The sequence below is a fragment of the Thermobia domestica genome, chromosome 1, assembly GCF_964235325.1.
Source record: "Thermobia domestica chromosome 1, izTheDome1.hap1.1, whole genome shotgun sequence".
In the NCBI taxonomy this organism is placed as follows: Eukaryota; Metazoa; Arthropoda; class Insecta; order Zygentoma; family Lepismatidae; genus Thermobia; species Thermobia domestica.
The window spans coordinates 167882796-167910182 of NC_137454.1; the positions used below are offsets into that span (position 1 = coordinate 167882796).

At 36.6% G+C, this 27387-nt stretch overlaps 2 protein-coding genes across 3 annotated transcripts in view; one reads left to right on the forward strand and one right to left on the reverse strand.

Annotated features, from left to right (window-relative positions):
- The window catches only part of AP-1-2beta (adaptor protein complex 1/2, beta subunit), a 68831-nt gene extending 67650 nt beyond the window's left edge, over window positions 1–1181 (reverse strand). Inside the window, exon 1 of one of the 2 annotated variants that reach the window (XM_081766249.1) lies at window positions 1025–1181. The gene's annotated coding sequence lies outside the window, so the exon portion shown is untranslated. The remainder of the gene's footprint in view (window positions 1–1024) is intronic. The other variant, XM_081766259.1, reaches the window with a different exon arrangement.
- Window positions 1182–6279: 5098 nt separating this feature from the next.
- Window positions 6280–27387, forward strand: part of LOC145690871 (tubulin alpha-1C chain-like) — a 49771-nt gene continuing 28663 nt past the window's right edge. Inside the window, exons 1-3 of the mRNA XM_081766271.1 lie at window positions 6280–6438; window positions 10488–10710; window positions 22920–23221. Coding sequence (XP_081622397.1) covers window positions 6436–6438; window positions 10488–10710; window positions 22920–23221 — 528 coding nt within the window. The 5' untranslated portion in view covers window positions 6280–6435. The remainder of the gene's footprint in view (window positions 6439–10487; window positions 10711–22919; window positions 23222–27387) is intronic.

Consider the following 27387-nt stretch of genomic DNA (forward strand, 5'->3'; position numbering starts at 1 on the left):
GCAGATTCACTTTGCGAGGACCTCCCTTTACAGATATAAATACGCGTCCAGACGTGTCATAAAAACGACCGAGCAAAAACCACAAACTAACTTGTGCTAAGTGGCCACCAAAAGCCAAGTTATCCAACAATCAGGACAAGAACGCAGCAGGAGGGACCACGCAGGGATGTATCCGCATAGAGTGGGCGCATCAGCATGGGAGGGTATACGCATAAACAAGGATAGTGAAACAAACACGATATCGCATAAAATACAGGTTTCCTACAACGTTCATAAATACTCCGCAAGTGAAAATTAGTATATTACACAGTAAGTAACATTTCATATGCATTCATTAATTTTAACCCCAGTATAGTACTTACGATTTTAGACTATAAACATGAAATACCGGTTTCCTAGATTGTAAAAAAATCCTCCGACAGTGGATATTAACATCCTACACAATCCTCTCATTTTAACCGTAAAATTCTCTGTAAGGCAAAACACTCTTAATCAATATCATCGTTTTATAACACATGAAATTGCACGCATACTATCAACCTGTAGTCTGTATACAATCATTTGGTCATAATGCACGAAATAAGAGGGTAGCCTATATCTTAGTGAATCTTTCAGTGAGAAGCACGGGCTGATGCGTACTTTTGGCATTAATAAACGTATCAATCTATTTGTAATTATTTTGGCGTACGATAGGCAAGTTTTTTTTTTTGTTTTTTTTTTTTTTTTTTTTAATGTAAAGGCATATTGTAAACTTGCATGTCTTGTCAGAATAACTAGGGAATTGACACTTAACATGTATCGTCCTGCTGTCGTTGCTACAAAGTTACATATATAATAAGCTTCAATATTGTTTAATGGTTACATTTAAGGATCCGTTAACATTGTGAAATGGCCCACTGTAGGAGAAAAACTTTGCCGGTCTAACTCAGCTAATGTAACTTGTATTTACATGCTAATAACAATTTTTAAATATGCATAGAATGGTGTGTTTAATAACAATAGCTCATATAAATTTAAATCTTACCTGAAATACTAAAATTTAAGCAAATTACACGCCCACCGCCACCTCAATTGATAGTTGATATATCTCGTTTGATTACTTCACCAACTCCACTGTACCCTACCACCTCTTTCTTCTCGGAGAAGTCATAATTTTACTTTATCAAATGCATTTGACATGAACAAATATTAGACACAACATTGGGCGTGATTCCGTAAAAAGTTTCGCAAAACTTGCGGGGCACGATGCAACGTATGATTTTGCGGACCGTAAAAGACAGAAAACGTGCTGTTATGCATATAATCAAAGTTGGAGCGCCGGTTGCATTAACGAAAACTATTATGGAATGGTGCCCATTGAGAATTTTGCTACTTTGTTAAATTACACTTATCTATCGTTTAATTAAGAATCAAAGCATTAAATTATCTTATGATATAGGAGCAAGCTTACTTTATTCGAAATCTGATTTCGAAAAAATCAATATTCAATTGGTTTGCAGATCACGGTCCCAATTCAGCTATGGTTTGTTTCAACGCAACCTAAAATTTTCGTTTTAGTTTTCGGTACTCGGCAGATCATTTTGAATTTCATGTTGCATCTTTTGCCTAATATTGCAAACCGTAAAGTTTGCAAAGACTTTTACGGAAATAGCCGCCACCTTTTTCTTCTCGGAGAAGTCATAATTTTATTTTACCAAGTTTACATTTGATATGAACAAATGTTTGACACAAACATTGGGCGTGATTCCGTATCAAGCTTCATCATCAATCTACAAGCTGCAGCACATCAACCTATTATATTCCATCAAGCTCTTTGATTAGAATCCTTAGGTAAAGAAAATCAATAAATGTTTTGTTTGATGGGAAAGTTTAGTGTTCCCCCTTTTTTACGTTAATTTTGGAATGGTTTAAGAATAAAGATAATAGCATTTCACAGTATTGAGAATATCGAGAACTGCTATTATAGGAATATACAGTCTCTCAAAAGTCAGGGCAGAAAAATATATTTTACAAACGTGAGTAACTAGGGATAGTTTGTATGATTGGCAAGACTTTCCGGGTGATATTCAAGGTCCCATTATCATCATTATCTTTAAGTTTTACGTCCCACTGTTATGCCGGCTAGTTTAAAGAGACGATGCTGATGAGAAAAGAATGACATGGTGGAATGAAGAAAGTGGGAGGAAACGGAAGAATCCCGAGAAAACCCACCCACACGGTGTTTGTACACCACAAAGCTCACTTGGCTCGAACCAAGGATCCCATGCACCAGAGGTGAACGATCTACCACTGAGCCACCGCAGCCCTAATTCGAGGTTCTCTTGTTATATTGGATTTAGGTCGTTTTTAAAATATGATTAAGTTTATGTAATACAGTAATGATTTAAGGGTAGAATTTGTTCAGAACACGTTGGTAAAGTCGATTTTGCAGCATCTATAATACGTTAAAAGTTATTTATGATACCAATAACATGATTTCGTATAGCATGTGTAATTTCTGAGGAATCATATGCAAATCGTTATAGCTGGTTTTGGCTTGGTATTGGAATGACAGAATACAAGCACATTAGAAAAATTCTACTAGTTGGCGGCCGTAATTCCACGAAAATTACCGAAACCTTTGATAATCAAGATCTTACAGGAATCGTTATTTTATATTACCAACAGTTATTACGAAACTTTTAAGCCACAAAATCAGTGAAAGGGAAGACAGTTCTGGTAGTTCATGCTCAAGGTACATCCGAGTTATCAGCTGGTCAAGAAACCATTAAAAGCAATGACTCCACCAAGAACAGTGTCCGCAAGATATTAAAGGAGCATAAATAGCATCGATTAAAATTGCAACTACCGCAACATTTGGGGGAGAATTACCCAGATCGTAGTTTCCAGTTTTGTGAGAAGGCGTTAACAGAAAGAGATGTAATCCCAAATTTGTCTTCAACATACTACATACTAATAAGGACAATATATTTGTTTTCGGTTATGGGGAGTTCAGCAAGCAAAATCCACGATACTGGTTTCCTGATAACACAAGATGTTGGATTAAGGTACAAGGAAAGGGTAATGTGATGGTACAATGGGGGGTCTGAAAAACGTATATCATTGTCAACGTATTTCCATTATTGAATCTTAAACAACACCAACATATCTGCAAAATTTGGACGAAGTCAGCGACGCAATTACGCTAATTGTCGCCCGGGCAAGAACTCGCCTTAGTGCCCCCCTGACCAATCAAATCAAAACGCTACCCCAAATATTTGCACAATTTTGCAAAATCAGCAATTTCCTGGATGTTGAATTGGATGTTACGATCTATTGGAGTGGGTATTACGTTCACTTGATCTAAAATCCCTAGATATCTCTCAATGGAGATGAAGGCCCTTGTGTAATCAGCAACAATTCGAAATGTGATCCAACTGGAACAAGGAAATATTCAAGCTAATGCAACTGTTTCAATGCTTAGTGTATACCACAGAGGCATAAATTAGTCATTACCATAGTGAACTGTCCCTAACGATTCCTGTTTGTACAATATACATCCCAGTTATGATTTTTGGGACACTATATGTAAAACTGGTATATAAATTCGAATTTATATTTTCTACACTAAGAAAATTCCTTTTGTATTTTGTGTAATACAAAAACACTTCTTACCATCTTCTTAGCTTCAGAGCATAATCATAGGATATTGAACTAAAAAAAAACAAAAATAACAATTTATTTTTAATATATCGAGTTGCGATCGTAAATGTTACATAGAAAGATATTTAATGAGACCCATGATAGTTATCCGTGCAGTAAAAAGTAATTCTAAAACTTCATACAATGCAAATTATTACTTGAATCTTTTAAATATTCAATGAACATAAAAAGTTCATTACTGAATTCTTTTTTTCTTTCTTTTTTTTTGCAACTTTTTGCAATTTTAAGCCCTCTATTCGATAGAGCATCAAAAACTGAGAAAGTGATGGAATTTTTCTCGTCACTCTTACCGTTCCCGAGATATTGGCCAAAAAAGTTCCGATATAGGGAGATTTAAGGAGCCATATCTAGGAAAAAGTAAGTCATAGAAATATCATATTGGTGTTGATCAATACCTAAGAGGATGTTGAACATATTGGTACCAAATAGTAACCGGTGACCACTGGCCGATTGGCGATCGTTCCCCAGATATTGGCCAAAAATATTCTGATTTCGGGAGATTTAAGGAGCCATATCTCGGGAACCATAAATCATAGAGAGATAATATTTTGCGAATTTTTCAATTTTGAGCCATCCATTTTGAGCATGTGTCTTCGTAAAACAACATATTGTAGAATGTTTTAACAGAGCCCTTAAACAAAACATGTGGAACAAATTTTGTACTCAAGAAAATTATAAATGGATAGATATATCACAAGAATTGATTAATGAGTATAATAATAAAGTACATAGAACAATTGGTATAAAGTCTGTAGAAGTTAATAAGAAAAATTAATTCTTTTAAGTTCGTTGTGGCAATCTTCTTGGACATTCTCAACTAGTTTCCTCTTGGTTTTGGTAAACGTAACCTGAAACTTAATAGAAACACAAAAACAGAAAACAAACGATCATTTACCAAAACTTCGAAGCCCTAATCGCTGGTCTAGCGGCTACTGCATCTTTAGTGCATGTGGTGCGAGTGCGATTCTCGGTGGGATAACTGAAATTTTAACACAGCATAATGGTTCAGATCCCATGTTAAACTCTAAGTCCACGTCTCATGAGGCCTCGTTGCTTAAATGGACGACAAACTACAAGAAACAAATAAACCAAACCTGTTTGGTTTATGCTTCATCGACTGACAAAAAGCTTTCGACAGACTGAATTGGGGTCAACTGAAGAGACCGACGACTCACTTGCAACATGTACATGAGACAACAAGTGAAGTTGTATTTGAATGAAGGAGAATCCAATAGCGTGAAGATTGGAAAAGGAATGAGACAAGGATGTAATATTCAACCCGATTATTTAACTTTCATAGTGAGTGCTTAATGAAGGAAGAATTAATGGGAGTTGTACATTGGCAGATTGGAGAGCAGATCATTAATAAGGTCAGGTATGCGGATGACAGCTCTTATGGCTAGAACTGAAGAAGGAATACAGGAGATGGTGGACAAAATAGTTGACACAGGGAAACAATATGGAATGGAAATCAACGTCGAAAAATCGAAAGTCACGAGAATATCCCGTAAAAATGCGCCGTTATGGGTCAGAGTACAACAAAGAGAACTTGAAGAGGATGATCATTTCAAACATCTGGCAAGTATTTTAACGAGAGACGCTTAATGCACCAAAGAGATCAGGTTAAGAATTGCCGTAGCAAAAGAGACAGTCATCAAGGAAAGACCACTATTAACTAGCAGGCTTAATATTGAACTAAGCTGTCAAATACTATAGCCTATATGAAGAATTGAACTGAATGGTTTAGAAATTTGAATATTACGGAGGTTGTGAAGAAATGTTTTGAGAACTTCGAAATGTGGTATTGGAGGAAGATGGAGAAGATAAAATATACGGACAGCGTAATAAACGAAGATATTAAAAAAAAACGAGTAGGAGAGAAGAGGACGCTCTTAGCCAGCAAGGAAAACCAATGACGTACCTGGCGAAGAAATTGCCTTCTTCACACTGCCACAGAAAAAAAAGATGGAAGAGAAGCGAGAAGTAGGAAGAATAACACAATTGATCGATAATTTGAAAAATAGAAAAAATATTGGGAGTTAAAAGAGGAAGCTGAAGATCGAGAAATATGGAAGAAATATTTCAAGTCCCCGAACCAAATAATAATAAACAAATTAATTAAAAATTTAAAAAGTAGTCTCAGGACCTGCCGACAGAAGACATAATAATAATAATAAAGACCCTATAAAGAACAGAATATAAAATTACGTTTTTATGAGACGAAACGAATAAATAGTTGATAATTGTTTTTAATGGTATCAAAAATATCTATAATGATAGAACATTTTACTGAATCTTGAGATGATTTCATTATTTTTCATTTATTAAGTCCTTTGCAGGGGGCAGCGCCTTCCTTGTCCCCACTACAAATGAACTCTACCCACAATTAATTAAATGTTACTTGAGCACCACTACATAAACTGCTTTGAACTCTATTTTGTACGAATGATCTTTATAAACTACTACAAAATTACATCTTTTGGTTATAATAAATATTGAATTACTGCTAGTTCAAATGGCACAATTAATTTAAATGTTTGGATTTAAAAAAAAAAAACTAGGTAACGCTGCTTATAGTTCTTTTGTTATCACCATGGAAACACTTACAAATTAAAACTTTTTGAGCTAATTTGATATTGGGGGGCTTGTGGAGATCATTTTTGCTATAATTTTAGCATTATTTTGATTTATATTTTATTTTAACTTATTAATCGGCTTTAATATTTTATCAGAATGGTAAGTATATATTTTATTTTCTATTCATATGTATGGTTTTTTGGTGAGACGATAGTTTATCATCCTTTGTTTTCTACATTGTAAACTTCTTTACGTGCAGTATTTGTACTTTATTATTTATTAATAGTACGTAAGTTCAAAAACCAATGTATTATTAATGTTATGAACTTCACCTGTACTAAATACTTATCTACGATGCCATTATATTGAATATATCTTAATCTATATATAACCTACAATATATACAAGGACTATTCATTTAGGCATTACTCGACGGCAGACGGTTGTACCTACTTTTGACAGATTTCTTACATTTTCAGGTTAGGTTAGAGCAACCATATGTTTGTATACATCCATCACAAACGTACATTACTTATGTACGAAAAAAAAATCTCGCCGTCTGTTTCTATTTGCATTCTTGTATTATGTCCCCTTCCGCTTCAGTTAAAAGTTACACAAACAATACTTTCACTATCATTTTAAAATTCATTTCAATACGCTGTGCACTGATCGAAATTACGGTCAATGTTCCGTTAAGGGGGTCCAGTGTCTTTGACACCACTTCTTTCTATTGATTTTCGTTTTATTACATAATATAACGTTATATTAGGTTCTATTAGGTTAGCTTAGGTTACGTTAGGTTAGGTCAGGTCAGGTTAAGTTAGATTAGGTTAGCTTAAGGGGTCCAGTGCAGTTTTGGACCCCCTTAACGGAACATGGACCGAAATTACTTATATTCACACTTTCATTTCGTCGCAAAAAATGTTTCACATCGGATTTTACCTATAAATTTTCTATTTGGTAGAACTGTCTACTCGAGTAAACCCTTCATTTAATTTCCAGATCTTTTCAAAAGTATTAATCTTCACCGTATGTACATTTAACGTCCCAGTGTTATGACTCAGCTGAGCTCAGGCAGTGTTAAGTGAAGCTCAATTATGTGCAGTATCATGTCGGACTGTGAAATGAGTGATAGAGATAAGCAGCTAATTTGTGTTAAATTTTGTTTTCATTGGCTGGTTTTGATGTCAGCATTCTGTTGATCTGTACCCATCGTGTAACACTGAATTCGAACAACATGAACTCCCACCGGAAATTGAACCTGGGTCTCCCGCGCCAAAGGCACATATGCTAACCATGTAACACCAAGGGAGTTATGTGTTAAATTTTGTTTGAATCTTGGAACAGAGACAAACATGTTTCTCGTTGATGCCTCAATAAGTCGCGCAACAAGCTTCCAGCAGTTTGCACATTTCCAAGTTAAAAGAAAATCCATGGAGGATAATCCCCGTCCTGATCGCCTAACCCTGAGTCGGAATGAATAGAAATTAAATACGAGGGGGAGGCTGGAAAATTCATTTTCCATCTGATGAGGCACTCATTGAGGAGGTGGAGGGCTGGTTTGCACAGCAGGACAAGACTATTTGCAAGGGTTAGAAATGTTTCAACATCGTTGTGAAAAGTGTGTTGAGCTTCGGGGGTAATACGTTGAATAGCGTATTAAAATGGTTCTTCAAGGTAAATTTCTTCTTGGTGATTTCATGAACTTTTCAGCCTCTCCTCGTATTTCCATTGGCTCATGTCACCAAATCTTACACAAAGCTCTAGAGATTCGGCGTGTATCAATGAAATTAATGCCAAAGACATTTACACATGACCAGGAGGCTTGTGTCATCATCCATAGCAGACTGGAGGAAATAGCTTCTAACGATCCGATATTCCCGGCCATCATCATTACAGAGGAGATGGATTATATGTTCAGTTTACGACCACTAAACCAAATAGTGTGGTCACCTAAAAGGTTATGGTCAGCATGAGCCCAGTAACACTTGGATTTCTTAGATAGTGTTTGATTTCAATTCTCCGATGGATTCCTTGTTTTTTCAATAACTTGAATTTGTAGATAGCTCTATAAGAAATAATCAAGCGTTACTAAATCTGGCGAAAGGAAACTAAAGTTTCTTCGAAATAATTTATTGGAAAACAATTCCAGCCATGCTAGCACAGGAAATATAACATGTCATTCTAGGAGAAACAAAGGTGTGAAAGATTCCGTGCAATAGCTGAGAAGATGTTGTAACTGACAGGCGATGAGAAATAGCAATCCACGTTGATAGCACTCCAATAATTTCGTTTCCGTTTTATTTTTCACACAGTAAACCAGTGCCCATATAAGGAATTGGTAGAGGCTACAGGGCCAGAGCTATATTTTACTTGCAAACTCAAAACTGAATGTTAACTTTTCAACTTCCATTCCAAAACTTTTGCAAAGCGAAACCTGAAATAATTCTTGTGTTTTGAGTAGTAGGAGCAAACTAGTTCTGTCTTATTATTAGTTAGGATTGGAATGAGCCCCAATTTAGTGAATTTTATTTTGATTTTTTCGAAAGTAGATGATCAGTTTCTTTGTTGTAGAAGACTCGGTTTAGTTGCCGGTGAAAGTTCATGTTGTTCGAATTCTGTGTTAAGCTATTGGTCCATATTTTATATAAGCTCTGTGTCGAAATGAGGCATTAAAAACTCACCAAAATAAGAAATTAAGAAGAAAGAAGGAAAGAAAGAAACTATATGAAAAGATAGCCAAATTAATTCTTTTTCAGTATACATTCTGTAATAATGAATATTTTCAAATAATGGGTTATTTCCATATAGCCTACTTATTACTGAATATTGCAGTATCAAATTTTAGAAAATGCTCTTTTTTCTTCAATGTTATATATCTTTTCTTAGTTTTCGTTTAGCAGAGAACCAAATAGAATTATTCCTAATCATTGTCTCTAAGAAATTGCAAGAGGTGACACGCTTTCTGTATGCAAAAGTTACTGCATTTTTTTTTTAAATGAACGCGCTGACCAAGCTCTTCAAAACAGTAGCGTCATTTCATGTTTTGTCAGGAAAGGAGGAGGGGAGCAAGATTGTCCACTGACACATTCACCTCTCTTATAAATAAATTAGTATACTATTTATTTAAAAGTATGTTTTAAATGATCCCATCCCGTAAACGTCGCCAACACCTAGTAGCCCACTTGCCAATAAATGTCGATCGTCAACATAGCTACGCGTCGAAGGATTGCCGCTAGTATGCCACTAGTGGCAGAGTTTCGTCGAGTCGAAACAGATATTTAAAGTTGGGATGTTAAAGTTACCACCGCGTAACATCGAGGACTTTATTTTGGTCCGCGCTCCTTCGATTCGCCGCGGAGAATCGCGAAGGAACCAACACAAATTATTGTCAGTCATGTGCATCCGGTTATTATTATATATCATTTTTTCCTGACGAATTGCTCCTAAAGTGAGCTCCGGAGGTGAAGAGTAACCCCTGCCTCTACATCATCAAGTGAAAACTCTTGAAATTTATGCGTATAATTATATGAATTTCGATGGCAACTATCGTCGATCATTAGAAAGTGAATATGGGGGAACTATGAAATAAAGTAAATAGACGCGTGTCATTTTGTTATAAAATTACATGGCAAATGCATTTTATCTGATCCCAAACGGTTATTGTCGAATATACACGGTTAAAAGAGCACTCGAATTAGGCAAATTAGAACGACTTCAACGATTTATCTCTCTACAAGCGGTTTCCTTCATCGTCCCCGTGGTGAAATCGGAAGAACACGCGGCTAATAATCTTAAGGTTGGTGGTTCGCGCCCATCCTGAGCTACTTAAAAAAACTGTTTAAAAAGTGTTTTTAGACTCATCTTGATGTAAACAAATCACGCATATAGGGGATTTAACGTGTTTTGAGGAGTAATTTTGTGGTTCATTGGCGTTCTGTCTCGTCTCTGCCGCTGATGCTATAATTTTCAAAACGGAAGTAAGGCCACCACGGATCGTTGCTGCGGGGCCACCAATTTTTGGAGAGATGTCGCTTGTTGCCCATCGGTGGTCCACCGACGCTTACGGCATTAGGGAATAGCATTGTAAAAGCCCAAGTGACGCCTCTGCTTCAGTCCTAGTCTAAATCCAGGATCACTTAATATCTTCCCTTATATTGTAAATAATTTTTTGTATCAGTAAAACCTTTTTAAACTTTTCCTTGCAGCGTGAATGTATATCAATTCACATTGGCCAATCCGGTGTTCAGATCGGCAACGCATGCTGGGAGTTGTATTGTTTGGAACATGGAATTCAGCCTGATGGTCAAATGCCTTCAGACAAACTTGCTGGAAGTGGCGATGATAGCTTCAACACTTTTTTCAGTGAAACAGGAGGAGGTAAACATGTTCCCAGAGCAATCATGATAGACTTGGAACCAACAGTCATCGGTAAGTTTGTTCCTAACCTAGTGAAACAACCTAAATACTGTATGTCTTTAATGTAAAGATTGTAGCTACTGTTATATGAATCTACCTCTCATGCAGCCGATCGTCATTGTCGAGAAGGGGTTGGACCGAGTGGGTAGCTTCATTAATCATTCATTTGGTCACCCTTCATCTTGATGTTCTTTGCATACCCTTTCAGTTACGAATACTCCTGCAGGATTCATGGGTGGATACTGGGATTTATGGTTAAGGATGATTAAGGGACATCTTCCTTTGATGTCGACATACACCATCCTGATCTATTTATCTATCTGTGATTCCAGTATTTTGTTATATTTTTTTAATAAAAGCTTTCAAGAAAGAAACATAAAAAGCACCATTCGCTTTCTTTCTTTTTCTTTTGTATTCCGTTACTATGTCCTTTTGTCGACGGGAATGGTTGTTAGGTGCACTTCCCATTCTCCTTGACAGTGTCAGCTTCACGCTGATCTTTTGGCGAGGATGTGACTACGGGATTGTTAGGATGTAGCGTTAGTTCTCCTTGTGAACGCCCAAATTTGGTGTTGCGGTGATCATGCGTTTTCTTAAATTTATTGGGCCGATGCAGAATCGTTTTGATGTATGATTAGCGTCATACTAAAGGCCTGACTATCGCAGGAAACATATGTTATTTGAACTCTTTAGTATGGCACTAATCACGCGTCAGAACGACTCTGCATAAGGCCCATTGTGTTTAAAAATAAAACAATTTATGGGTAAATCATTCTCAAATTCTTCAGGACCGGAACTTCCCGTAAGAAATCTAAAACTTAAGAACAACTGTAAGAAGCATCTATAAATATAGATATGATGGAAAAGACAAGTGTTGCGGCTCCATTATTTTACTACCATGTAATTAAGATTAAAAAAAAAGTAAGCTCAAAATCTCAGTAGTGGTTCTAACTATCCGAGCGGGATCAAAGGCTTGTCCCCTTCTGTTATTATTAAAATTATAAATTACATAATCGGTAATTTATAACTTTAGTAATAACAGAAAGCTGAACAGCTAAAACATATAAGAAAACTAAGAAATGGAACACTGTTGATGGAAACGATTAGTGAAAAGCAGACAGAGAAGCTTCTTAATTTAGACAGCATTGGAACGCTCCAAGTGACGATAGAATATCGCCATCTTTACCCGTGAAGTGATTTCATATTGGAATTTTTAAATGCATCGAGAATATGAAGGCCGACCTCTAATTGACAGCAAAGCATCTTATCCAAGTCGAGGAGCAGTATACGCAGGAAACTAAACTCTGCAATGAAATTTCGTGTTACACATTTAAGTGAGAGCAGGGTAGTTTAAAGAAGGCCTCTCCCACAGAGTGTTACACTTTTCTAAGTCTCTATTCGAGCAGAATAGAGAGAGGCGGGGAAACAGTGAATGAGTTGGTTGAAGCTACAAAATCCTACTTCTTGTTGAAATAAAAAAACAACCGATAAGTTGGATAATGTTAACGTAAAAGTTCAGGGTACAAAATAAGCATCTAAAGACTTTTCTAAAATTACAAATAAATGATATCCATTTATCAATTTCTACTTGATGTGACCGGGCAACATATTGAAAATATAAATAAAATTTCAGAAAATACGAGTATTGCTAGACAGAATAGATATGAGGGAAAAGCGTGTATTGGTATACAAGCTTTTCCCTCATATCTATTCTGTCTATCAATACAAAACTTGATATACACATTTCTTATCCCCTATACTAATTTCTGAAATATATTTGGATTGTGTGCCTTTACCCGGGGCCACTCCAGAGGGGGCCAAAGTTGATGAGAGGGATTTCTGGAGGTAATTTTCCCGACATTCTCCCAATTTTTCCTGTTGAAGTACGTTATGGGCCCCAATACATAGCACCTCTGGAAAGCATGTTTCATGCTGAAGAGAATGAACTATAAACCATGATTGGCTGATTGGCTGAAATGCTATCACTCTCATGGCTTGAAATGTTGTAGCAGTAGCTAAACAACAGCTTATCGTGTCCGCCTAGCGGTACGGTACGGTAGTAACACGTAGTGGCATTGTTTTGTTTAGTATATTGCTTTCCCTGCGAATGATTCTTACAGTTTCGTTGTGAAATACCTAATTGTGCTCAGTGCTTTGAAGTCCCTAATATCGTGGTGTGTGCTTAGTATTTAGTGACGAAAGTGAAGTGCTTGTTCACAGACTTTTCGGAATGCAGCGTCGAGGTTGTAAGAATAATCCAGGTATATTCTGTTATATATGTAGAACATTTGTGGCCACGAAACAACGGCGCAATATAACTTCCTTTGTGCGAAAGGCTTATCTTCCGTATTTTGGTTTAACATTGGGAGATCAGGAGAAGTCGTGGGCACTACATAAGTTTTGTCGAACATGCATCGAGCAACTGCGGCAATGGATGAAAGGTGAATGACGAGCATTGCCGTTTGGAATCCCCACTGTGTGGCGTGAGCCTACTGACCACAGTACCAATTGCTACTTTTGTTCTGTGAATGTGAAAGGTTTCAACAGTAGGAACAGGGCTAAAATTGCTTACCTAACTACAATTCCATCCGTCAGTCTACCAGTATCCCATGGTCCTGACATACCTGTCCCACAGCCACCAAACCAATTAATCGAAGCCTCTTCCGAATCTCCTAGTGACAACAATGACAATTCGGACTTTGACCCACAAGAATCAACAGAGCCTATACTTTTCGAACAGAGTGGTTTAAATGATTTAGTTCGTGACCTTGGTCTCACAAAGGAATCTGCCGAACTACTGGGATCACGACTAACTGGGTTGATGTCTGAGTATGATCGATCCCAATGGAGACTTTTCATCAATGCTTCCAAGCGGAGTTTGAAGTGTGTACTCCTACACAACGGAAACAAACTAGCATCCATTCCAGTTGCTTATTCTGTTGTCATGAGGGAAAGCTACGAAAACCTTGATTGATGTTGATGTTGATGTTGAACAAGATAAAGTACCACAAACATCAATGGCAAATATGTGGGGATTTTAAGGTAATCGGCCTTCTGCTGGGTCAAAAGTCAGGCTATACCAAATTCCCATGTTTTCAGTGTGAGTGGGACAGTCGGACAGGGGCAGTCCACTGGACTCAAAAGGAATGGCCAGATAGGCAGTGGAATGTTGGTTCGAAAAACTTACAACGCGCAAGTCTTGTTAATGCACATGATATACTGTTACCTCCCCTTCACATTAAGCTTGACTTAATGAAGCAATTTGTAAAAGCTCTAGATACTGAAGGTGAGTGTTTCAAATATCTGTGTCAAAAATTTCCTGGCATCAGTAATGCAAAAGTTAAAGAGGGCATCTTCGATGGTCCAGATATTAGGAAACTTTTTGGTGACGCAAATTTTGAAAATGTCATGAACCAGAACGAGCGTTCAGCATGGCAAGCTTTCCGAGATGTAGCGAAAAACTTTCTTGGCAACAGAAAGGATCCAAACTATAAAGACATGGTGGAAAGAATGCTACTGTGTTTTAAAGAATTTGGTTGTGCCATGAGTTTGAAAGTGCATATGCTGTTTTCCCATCTGGACTATTTTCCAGACAATCTTGGAGTCGTGAGTGAGGAACAAGGAGAGAAAATTCATCAGGACCTCAAGGAACTCGAACGTCGTTATCAAGGAAAGTGAAATTGCAACATGTTTGCAGGCTACTGATGGTTGTTGCAGAGAGAAGATTCTGCCACTAGTCACAAGCGTGCCGCAACAAGACTCAGTTTCTCAGGGAAGAGGCGTAAAATCCACTAGTGTGGATTTTTGTGCGGCATGTCATGACCTATGGGTCCGTTATTTCCTCATTTAAAATGGCGCAGATGAGAGCACAAATTCAAAAACACTATGGAGTTTACTTTTCCTTGCTTTAAGAGTCTTACTGTTTTATAGTGAATGCTTATCCATAAACATTGCTTCTTTCCCCCCGTTTTCTTGCCTTGTTTGTTTTTAATATCGTGATTACGAGTCGCATTACTTATTATTGTCGCATACAGCACTAGAAATACAAATATAAGATATTAATATTGCTTATATTAGTAAGTGCACCAGTATTCGTAGCAGTGTTATGAATTGCAATAAACCATTAGATACATTGATATTGGCAATGTTAATATGCAATTTGCAAGAAAACCTGATGTGCAATAACTAAACCGATTTTTGTTCTGAATTCGGTACACCCGAAATATGAAACGTGGCATACTATACCTCATGCAATGATCCAAAAGTTAAAATTCGCAGGCAAGTGTTATTCGTGCAATTGAAAGTTAACGTTCTCTGACGTCTTCTTCTTCTTCTTCTTCTTATTATTATTATTATTATTATTATTATTATTATTATTATTATTATTATTATTATTATTATTATTATTATTCCTGTTATATCGTATATCAGGCATCAGATTTCTACTCGGCAGCTAGAAGCTCGTCAGTAGATTTGATCACGTAACCAGATAGAGCTAGAAATTAGGCCTGTTCCATATGAAAGCTGCACTTTACTTTCTACATGTCAAATAACAAATATTAAATGGTCAACCAAGGATGGAGTTTGTGCAACACTGGTAGAGCTTCCAGGTTATTTCTGATGAAAAAGTGGAATAATTCTTGGAAAAATTCCTGGAAAGAAGAATACAAATTCCGGGAGTGACATGGATGGATATAATTTATTCACGTTGGTTGATTATTTGTTTTGTAGTTCAGCGTCCCATTTTGCACTGAGGTCACATGAGCTGTGGATCTATAGCTTAATATGAAATATGAACCATATGGGCTTCCTCCGGAGATCAAACACGAGTCTCTTACTTCAAAGGCGTGTACGCTAACCATATGATCACAAGATAGTTCTGTTAAATCATATACGTGTTAGCAAGATTATTTAGGTATATACCGAAGCACCTTTGTCTTTCCCTAGCTTATGCTCTACTCTGAGAAATTGTGTAACTATGTATGAACTCATATTTCTGTAATGATAGTACTGCCTGATATTTTTAATTACCTGTGAACTTGTATTTTTAATGGCATCACTGTTTAATGATATTTCTCAACTTCACCCCTGTTTCTCGTTTACAAGCAGAAAGAGAAGAGGGAAAGAAAACGAAAGAGATGCAACGATTTTCCTTCATATTGGTCGTAGCTGAATGCAATCCATTGAGCAGTTCTGGTTTTGAAATACTTATGGGATACAGAGACAATCTCTTATGACGTACAGGATTCGTCAGGCATCCTGTGACAAAACCATATTATTTTAAGATTTAGCAACTCTGAAAATTCTTGAAAGCATAAGGAGGAACTGTGAAAAGTTAATTTCCTTTTCTATTGTGTTTATATTATAATTGCATTAGATTAGAGTTTAGTGTCCCTTTCAGCAGCGAGGCTATATGAGACGTGAACATATAGCTTAACATCAGTGGCGTCGGAAGTATTTTTCAGCTGGGGGGGCAAACTGCTGTCTTGAAAATAGACACGGGAATGTAACATAGTTAAGATAATACGAATATGTGTTTGTAATGTAACAATAATTTGATTTGATTGGTTAATAATAATAATAATAATAATAATAATAATAATAATAATAATAATAATAATAATAATAATAATAATAATAATAATAATAATAATATAATGAAGCTGTAAACAGTTTCGTGAGAGTGAAATTTCCATCTATTAGAGGCATCTTAGTTTACATCTTTAGATTAATTAATTCCGTGTCAGTTTTGTACTGGATTTTGGTCTGGTGCAGAAATTTTCAACCACTGAAATCAGAATTAAAAACATATAAAATTATAAAATTTGTACTGCTCACAATGACTGTTTGTAAGTACAAATTTTACCATTTTATATATTGATACATATTTTTAACTGTATTGGACATGGTCACACGGACACTCTTAAAGAATCTTAAAGCTATTTAAATCACTTGGAAATGAGGAAATTAAAATTATATTTTTAAAAATCCAGTACTGGTGTTGCAGTACACTGTAATATTAGAAATTGCTATTTAGAACTACAAACTTTGTAGCACTTTGTAGTAGAAAGTAACTTGTACATTATAAAACAGGCTACATAATTAAGTAAAAAATAAGAAAATATATTTTTTTTCTACCTACTTGACCGTACCAGAAATGGAAAAATGGAATTTTCACTAAAGACTTCATAAAATTTATATAGAAAATTCAATTACACTAATTATCCAGAGTTATTTGTATTTTTACTACACTTACTTCAGTATATCCAGCTTATTACATTCACCTCTCTTCCTAATCTCATTATACTCACTTCACTTCACACGAATAAAGTACGACACAATTAATAAGAAATAATTCAAATTTATATTGAATTTAAGTGTTATTTTGTAATTTAAATAATTGGTTATAATACGCATATTTTCACTTACGTAATTCTACATTTATTTCTTTTCAAAATTGACCAATAGTATCCTTTCTTTCGCTTGTCTTTGATATGAATTCTCTTGCAATGGTGTTTAAGTCTGGTCGCTACACATATGCAACAACAGCAGATGAGCCAATCTTTCCTGCGTCATGGACGTCCTCAAATATGTGTTTAGATGACGCAAATAGCTGAATGATATTTCGCAAATGTTCAAGAAGGTGTCATAGTGAGAAAGAAAGTCCCTAGACGAACAACTTAGTCGAGAAGGCTGCGAACAGTTGGGGTTTCAGCACTAATAGTTTTTAATATTCTGATGGTCGTCAGCGACTCAGTCGTCATCAAAGTAGGTGGAAGCAGCCTGAGCTGAGCTCATAATCTATCCTGGTTAAAATCCGACGAGTGAACTCCGAGTTCCTGCTTCAAATATTCTCTTGAGAGAGGCCCACCAGCACATATAGCTCCTTCAGAAAGTATCTTCTAGAGTTTTATGAGTTGTTTGAGGCCTGGCTGATTGAAACGACGCTGCACTTCATTCTACAAATAGTCAATGATTTCGAAGTACATTTTTGGAAAATCTGATGCAGGTTCTGGGTAGCTGCTATAGAAGGATTATCAGTCTCCTCCAACCTAATTGGTGTTCTCTTTGATCTTGATGAAGTGGGCAATTTTAAATGTAGTCTGTCTTCATTTTCCTTTGCTTCCTTATAGATGTTTTCAAATGCACTGTCCGTTCGTAGGTTTCTCAGTGTCCTCTAGATAGAATCGCTGCTGCTCTTTTAGATCCAGAAGCAGAAGTTTCAGAATTTTGAAGCACTTTCGCCAGATGTCCGCAAGGTACAAAAGCACGTATACTGACTATCAGAAAAAATATCATTCCGAACGTGTTCATTCTTTTCAAATATCCTTTCAGAATTACTTTCTGATCGTCATTTTGACCACTTGTATTGCTGATGATTCTTTTCCAACGTAATTTGAATTCGTTTGTAGTAGATTGAAATCTGATTAGAGATTTTCGCCTAACATACCAGCGAGTAGGACAAACAGGCAGCAAATGTTTAGGATTACTTTCGTTGATAGTTTTACAGGGTTCAAGAACAATGTCAGCTGCATGATTATTGCAATGAATGTATACAGCTTTCGGATGTTGAGTCGAAGTTATCCTCTGCACACCATTCACTCGTCCTGACATAATAGCTGCACCATCATGACACTGTTCGCGTATATTTTCTGCATTCAGGGTAGGTTTCGTTAGAATATCTTTGATCGTGAATTCTATTTCCGATTTTGTGCCATGTGGGGTGATCATTTCCATAAATATTTTATTGGGTTTGATGAATCAGAGACAATACAGCGCACACAGAGACAACTGTTCTTTCTTTGACATATCAGTCGTGGAGTCGGCTATGATTGCATAAAGTGGAGACTCTTTAACTTCTGCTACCAAGTCTCTCTATATTGCATGTCCCAAAATCTTTAAAATTTCATTCTTTCAATCAGCACTAAGCCAGTTATCCGGTCGATTAATCCATTGGCTGAGAACAGGCACATCCATTTTTCTTTCATCCAGGAGTGACATCAAATTACCCGTACTATGCAAATGTCCACTGATTGCTTGACCACTGCAAGCTAAATATCTAACACTACTAGTTATTATAAGCAGTGACTGTCTTCCTTATTCTTGTTTACAAACTTGGTCTGAAAGGAGAGCTGAAACAGGTGTTCTGTTTCTGCACTCATATCTTGGATAGGTGCTGACTGCCACGGGTGCTGACTGCCACAGCCAATTATTGGTGCTGACTGCCACGACTGTCGCTGATTGCAGATATGAAGGTGCTGACTGCCACGATGGCGTGATGACTGCCACGAGCCTGGGAGGAACTGTATTTGGAAAGAGAGGAATTAATCCCTCATACTAAATTTATGATTATTAATTAATTTAGTAGGGATTAATTTAGTAATCATCACAGCAAATCGATGTGGCATCCTATATGTTACAAAGTTGCTCATTAAGTGGAACGACATACACTTGGATGTTTATAAAGGAATTGTCTTTTCTGTTATATGTACAATTTGCACATTTCATTGTTTATATTAATTGTTTTATTGTATTATTTAATAGATATGATGGTCTGAAGCCAGCTGACAAGGGAAGTTTGGGAGAAGCACTCGCCTGCAGAGAAATAGGCATGTCATTTGAAGGACCAATTCATGCTGATTACAACAGGTAATAAAACTCCTGTACGTTGAGAACTGTTCGAGATATTCAGCTTGGAAATTTATATGAGAAAATAAGTGGATGCACGTTTCAATACGTTAAGTATTCTCACCCATGGCGAAGCCTGATGGTTTGAAATTGCTATTGCTTGATCACTGGGGTCCATTCACAGACAAATTGTCCATTACAAGTTGCATGACGGATGGCAAAGACCTAATGGTTGAGAAGATACCAAAGAATTGCACACGATTTGTTCAACCATTTGATGTGTTTTGATTCCGATCAATCAAAGATTATAGCAGGAGATTTGTACATAATATGAATCTTCTTCATCTGGACGTTATAATGTACCAACGAAACAATCAAATAAAGTTCGTGTCCATACGAATCACTTCCGATCACTGCGATACATAGGATTGTTTCAGTTTGCGTTCTGCAAGGCAGGTTACGAACAAATTATAGGCCTATAACTTTTGAATCACTTGTCGAATTTGCTTTTTGCTTTAGTTCTGCGAACTGTTCTCTTGCCGGATGCAACACAATTGCACATATAAAATGTTCATGGTGCAAGGGAGTATTTTGCTTGCGTCATTTATTCATAAAACAGAACAACAGTGATCAATTTTCATCTCTAACCTATGATTATTGTGAACAATGTAGTGACTAATTGTATCTAACAAACCCGCTAGTTATTGCGAAACACTTTTTTTCTGTTAATTCCGGTAGCTTCCAATTCGTATGTCAATATTCGTTATATTATGTTGTACTTAACGCGTATAAATGCGTATATCCTCATTTTCTCATATAAACTTCCAAGTTGAATATCTCGAACTGCTCTCAACCGTACAGGAATGTTATTAGCTTGTTATAATCAGCATAAATTGGGACTTCAAATGGCATGCTTAGTTTCTCTGCAGGCGAGTGCTTTCTCCTGAACTTCCCTTGTGAGGTACAGCCAGCAGTGCTTTTTTGATAGAACTTTCAAGAGCTGCTCGAAACAATTTGCGCAGCTGTACACAGTTCATTCTGACATAGGGAGTTCAAGTGAGAATACATAAATCGTACCAATTTTGTACGCACCGCTCCCTGACAAAACTGAAAGTACACTCATGTCCAAAATTATTGTCGCATATCTATAACTATCTTCTTGTAAGAATATAATTTGATAATTTTGCAGAGTACTTTTAAAACTTATATTATGTGTATAATCAGGAAATTTATATTTGTGATAAATTTCATAGGAAAAGAATTATAAATACGAAAATCATAATGAGTAAAATAAAATGTAACTAAATGGACCAGAAAATTTTATTTTCGTTTTATTGTTCTTATTTACTGCTCTTTTGACATGAAATTTACCACATACATGTCTTTGCTGATTATACACATACTAACATTGTAAGAAATACCGGGCGAATTCGTTATCAAATTATATTACTAGAACAACATATTTATAATCGTGTGACAATAATTTTGGACATGAGTGTACATACAGAGACCTGTTTACCTTTGTTAGGTGTTGGTCTGAACAACACGATCCTAAGGATCTAGTTTCTTTCATGCTTCTTGGCGCCCGGTAATGTTACGCCTAGCAACTTTCTCTCAGGCTCGTGGCAGTCAGCACGCCATCGTGGCAGTCAGCACCTTGATATTGGCAATTAGCGCCAGTCGTGGCAGTCAGCACCAATAATTGGCTGTGGCAGTCAGCACCCGTGGTAGTCAGCTCCCCACCCATATCTTAACCCTTTCACTACCACTGGGACACGATACATTCTCAGAGGACCCCTGGTAATTTACCACATTTTATTGCTATGAATCGATGTTCCACTGGTAAAGAGAAGCCTGCTAATGGTTCACAGAATTCTTATTAACATTATCCAATAGACAGTAGTGGAAGTGAACGTAAACAATGAAAGTGATAATGGAACAGATGAAAGTGAGGTACAATGTGCTACTGATAAAGCAGTGGTTGCATGTACTGTAATTTGGAAAAGGATGCCGAGATATAAAATATTTGTAATCATAAATACGACCCAATTGTTTTTCTGACAATATACGTTTCATAATTGAAAATACAAGATGATCATTCATGTCAATACCACTGGAACATATAGGTCCCACGTTAAAATAACAGAGGGATACATAATGTCCCACCCTTCCCACGTCGAAAAACGAAACGGTGGAAAATGTTTTTTATATATATTTATACGCTTGAAAACTACTTAAAATAGCCATATATTAATGTTTCTCACTCCAAAAAAAAAAAAAAAAAAAATGGTAGTGAATGGGTTAAACGAACGGAACGACAATCGAGTTCGCATTTTTCATATGCTCTGAATTATTAATTCTACCTTATATATTTTCCTCCTCACTATAAATTTACTGCACTCTGCATATTGTTTGTAAGAACATTAATTTAACTTTATGGAAAATGTATTTAGGCCCTAAATGTCCTGTTACTCATTTAAATTGTTATATTTTTCAAACTTTAAAATCTAGCTCGGCGATTCGTTTTATATTGCTGACTTACGATTGCTTAAACAACAATTTAAAAAGAATTTACAGTGTTTTGAGAATGTACATCAATGGAAATAAAGATAATTTTAAATTCTTTTTCCTAACTCTTTCTGTCTAACATAGGGGCAGAAAAAGCGCCCGGTCCCTTGTTTCAAAGAGAAAGATGAATCTGAAATAGAGATTTTTTTCACATTACTATAAAAAGCAAAATTTAGTTCATATAATCAGTGTTGTGTGATGTTTTTACAGTCTGAAAGTGAGGGGGCAAAACGAGTATCTTGCCCCCTTTGAAAATTTCAGGAGGGGCAACTGCCCCCCTTGCCCCCCCGGTTCCGGCGCCCCTGCTTAACATAGATTCCGAACCATATGAACTCCTGTTGGAATTCTAATCCGGGTCCCCCGCGCCGAAGACGCGTACGCTAACCATATCAAAGTAAGTAGCATTCCATAACCCGTGCAACCTTTATCACCCGAAGGAGACTGAACAACCATTAGTTGAAATTGTAAATATTAAATACCTGGAACACAAATAGGCGAGTCAAATTCGCTAGAACACTAAGATTTGGTTTGCATTTCGTGGTAAAGATTACAATACGAGAGATTATTATCGAATCTTTTCTAAATTATGGCTCACTTTACTAGCACTGTAACCAAGGGTACAAATTTCTCTATAAATTTGGGGAGGGGGGCATTCAGATGGCATATATGAGGATTTTAAGACAAATTGCTTTCAAATTATAACAAATATTGTATATTCATAAATATAATGCGGGGGGCCACATGAGCTTTGGGGAGGGCGGCACCCCAAGATCGGTGTCTTTGACTGTAACATTGTCCTTCTATTTATATAGAATTTAATTTAGCATGCACTGTATCTATGTAGAATATTTAAGTAAAAATATTGTAGTTTCAGTAAAATTGGAGAATTTATACTGTCATTTCGTATTAAGTCATATCTAAAAGCCTTCGCTTACTGTTCTATTTGTAAATACTACCTCTCAAAATAAGAATAAGTGGAAATGCAAAATTTATTTTTTCTAACAGTCCATACTCTTCGCTTTCAGACGAAGTACGCACAGGCACTTATAGGCAACTTTTCCATCCAGAACAGATGATGACCGGAAAGGAAGACGCAGCCAACAATTATGCTAGAGGTTACTATACCATTGGTAAAGAAATAATTGAACTAGGTTTAGATAGGCTGCGTAAGTTAGCTGACCAGTGCAGTGGACTCCAAGGTTTTCTTGTTTTCCATTCTTTTGGTGGAGGCACTGGTTCAGGGTTTACTTCTTTGTTAATGGAACGAGTATCTGAGGACTACGGAAAGAAAAGCAAATTGGAATTTTCGATCTATCCAGCACCACAGGTATATTCTTCAATGGTTATCTCTTTGATTATGATAATTCTAAGTCAGGACCGGTCCTAAGTAATTTGCCACTCCATGCAACAGCATTGTTTGCCACATCTCCCTCCCTAGAAAGAACACACCTTAAAAGTACACACTGTTCCAGAGAGGATGAGGACATTCTTTATTGCTGTTTTAAAGCAAAAATTTTCTAACTTCGGGCATCTTCAGAAAACAGTAAGCCAAAGCGAGCTCTTTCGTGGCTAAGCGGTTAACGTACGCGCCTTTGAGACTGTGGTTCGATTCCCGGCGTGAGCTCAAGTGGTTCGGATTCACGTTAATCAGTAGGTCCCGTCTCATATAGCTTCGCTGCTGAAAGAGACATTAAATTCAAAATCAACTCAAGTAAACCAAAGCTACTGATTCGAACCTCCAAGCCAACCTTAGCAATCGGGAAAAATTGTGCAGATGTGTTGTTTCTTCTTCTAAATATCTATAATAAGGAATGGTATTAAGTGTAGAAAAAAAGTCATTATTATGTATTTCAATGAATGTTACTCTTTTTTTCTACACTAAAGAAGAGGTGTCAGTCTGCGATTTTGCTCAAATTTTGCACACAGATAGGGTATACGGACAAAATCTCGCGGCCGAAACATCGCCGCCCAAAATCTCGCGTGGCTAAAACCTCGCCGCCCAAAACCTCGCGGGACAAAATCTCGACGGGCCAAAACCTTGCGTTGCCAAAACCTCGCCGCGCAAAATCTCGACGGGCCAAAATCTCGCCTGTCAAAACCTCGAGAACCAAAATTTCGCTTGGCCAAAACCTTGAGGAATGAAACTTTTCTTTAAATTTACCCAATGAGTTTCTTAATATGCAATTCCATATTACAAATAATAATAATAATAATAATAATAATAATAATAATAATAATAATAATAATAATAATAATAATAATAATAATAATAATATACAAAACATCGTGTATATGGGCTTTCTTGGAGTATTCCCGTTTTTTGCCACTTTCTTCATTCCATCATTTCCTTCATCCTGATCATCTACATCTCCTTTAACGTACAGGACATAATCGAGGTACGTAAAAACTTAAATATTATTTCATACTTTCATAAATATTATTGGATTTTGTTAGAATTTCCTAAGGTCACCGTCAAAGTGAAATAAAAACCCAGGCTCAAACTCCATCTATATTGAAAATTTGATCTAGACAGGTCGGGTGGTTCAAGAGTTATTAAGTCACAAACGCAGCCAATTTAATTTTTATGTATTTCTATATGTCTCCTCTTTCCCCTTCCTATCAAAGTGAAATGATAAAAACCATCCCAGGCGGTAATCTGATCTGTCTGGCAAATTCGATCGAGATTGGTCTCTTGGTTGAAGAGTTATTAAGTTTTATTTATTTTTATATATCTCCCCCTCCACTTCATTATGCCGTCAAAGTGAAACTACAAAGGACATCCCAGGTCCGAACCTCATCTATGTTGAAAATTTGATCGAGACCGGTCGGGTGGTTCAAGAGTTATTAAGTCACAAACGCAGCCAATTTAATTTTTATGTATTTCTATATGTCTCCTCTTTCCCCTTCTCGTCAAAGTGAAATAATAAAAACCATCCCAGGCTCTAACCCGATCTGTGTGGAAAATTAGACCTAGATTAATCTCGTGGTTGTAAAATTATAAAACAAATCCCAGGCCTCATCTATGTTGAAAATTTCATATAGATCGGCCGGGTGGCTCAAGAGGTATGATGTCACAAACGTAGTCATTTTCATTTTTATATATACAGATTTTCAAAGCACGCGTTAGAATATTTTCTTGTCATTATTTTAATGTAATTATGTGTTATTACAAAATATATACATATATCAATATATAGAGCATTCTACATCGAAGAAATAGTCGTGACGAGGTTTTATACTGACGACATTTCTTCCCAGGCAAGAATACGCACCGCGAGGTGAGATTCTGTGTCCAGAGATCAGGACCGCGAGGTTTTGGCAGGCGAGATTTTAGACCACGAGGTTTTGGCAACGCGAGATTTTGGCCCGGCGAGATTTTGTCCCGCGAGGTTTTGGGCGGCGAGGTTTCGGTCCGCGAGGTTCTGGCCGCGAGGTTTTGTACCCAAACCCACAGTAGTACCCCAAAAGAAAGCAATAAATCTGAAATGGTTCACAGTACCACCTAATAGAACTCGAGATATAGAGTTTGTCTGGTTGGCCAAATTAAGACCTCAAAAAGTTATTCCTCTACAAGCGAGGTTTTATTTATCGCCTCCATGGCGAAGTCGAAAGAACATGCGCCTAATAATCATAAGGTTGATGGTTAGCGCCCACCCCGGCGTACTTTTTTGTAGTATTTTTTAGACTTATTTCAATATAAACAAATCACGCATATAGACGATTTAACATATTTTAGGGGAATAATTTTATGGTCCGTTGTTGTTTCGTCGTGTCTCTGCCGCTGGTGGTATAATTTTCAAAACGAAAGTGGGGTCACCGCAGATTGTCTCTGCGCGGCCGCCAATGTTTAGCAAGAGGTCGTTAGTTGCCTATTGGTGGCCACCGACGCTTACAGCATGGGGTGTTTGTATCTGAAAAATAAGAGAATAAAGAAGCAAGGTATACATGAAGTCCGTTGGCATCATCCCAAAAGTCTGAAACGGTGAAACAGATGTCAAAAGGGAAAACACGTATTTCATCATTTTAAAAGCACCCCGTTTTGAGGTAAAAATATTTGCCACAGAGTCCCCCGGAGGGTCCCAGGCGGGGACCAACTCAAAATTTGCAAATGGCAAGGGGAATCTAGTAGTATATCATTTAAAAGTATTGCTAAAAGAAAGAAGATGGAAAGATTCTTGAGTATCTATGCTAAACTTGTGCAAAATAGCGAGCGTTCAAGATGATAATAAATCAAATTGAAAACTCCGTGGCCATCCCCTAGAAATCTGAAACTGTGAAACCGTTATCAGAAGAGGTAAACACTTGTCTTATCATTGCAAAAGTATAATGCACCAAGGTAAAGAAAAAGTGCCCCATTGTAGGCTTATTACATCACTAATGTTAAAATCTACGCTCCACGCTTGTGTCCTTTAGGCTAAAGAACAGGGTGATTATGAATTATGAAATTAATGGTAGAATATAGAAATGGAAGAATATAGGGCAAGATGAGTTTTATTTACCAGTAGAAGAGACAGTTCAGCATAAACTTTGACAACATTCACAGTTTGTTATTGTTTTACTTTTACCTTTTTCAAGCACTTGGCTACGTAAAGTCTAGCCTCAACATCATTGAAGCCCCAGTAAAAAAAAAAAAATCAGGAACATAAACAGAAAGTGTAATTTTAATAACTTCCAGTTTATTACAAAATAAATGCAAATATTATTTAAAAAGTAGTTAACAAGGAGCCAAGACAACATAATAAGTTATCAATTCCGTTGAATTCATTTTTCTAGTCGCTGCCTTAACCTAGATTTTTTGGTAGATCATATGCTGGCTGCACTGGCCAGCAACACCGATGGATGGCAACACCGAAAATTCTTCCGACTCATATTTTCGGGTATAGAATAACTTTACCTATTATTACCGTAAGTTATATTTCATTATTCCTTTTCGCTTACGAAAAACGGGCAAAAGAAAAATGGTTAGCTTTTGTATCATTTTTAGTAGTCTTTCCCCTTAATATTCATAAATGAAATTCAAATATTCACATCCAGTGTGACCACCCAGCAAAAATATTTCGTACTAACCTATGCAGAAAAAGTACTAGATCTGGGGAAAAGCACTAAGATTTTATTTGCTTCCGTTTCACCCTATTTATGGCATTTTACGATATTAATATCTTACTAGAAGATTTCCGGCAGCTCTACCTTCCCTGTGGGTGGAGGAGTGACCTCCCACATTCTTGAAAAAAAAAAAAAACTTCAATTTTTTTACAGTCAAAATTCGCTACAAACCGTGCTAACCACTTACACTCTCAAAATTTTGACTTTACACCCCCACACTAAAAATTCTGCGGAATCTCTGCTTAATTGTCGTATAAGAACTCACTCTAAAACCACTAAAGTAACACAAGTATGATAAATATAGAGGATGTCGGGAGAAAACAAGTAATATCCTAACATGGGCTTATTGAGATAATCTAGTTTTAATTCCTTCATAGCATACTGTTAAAA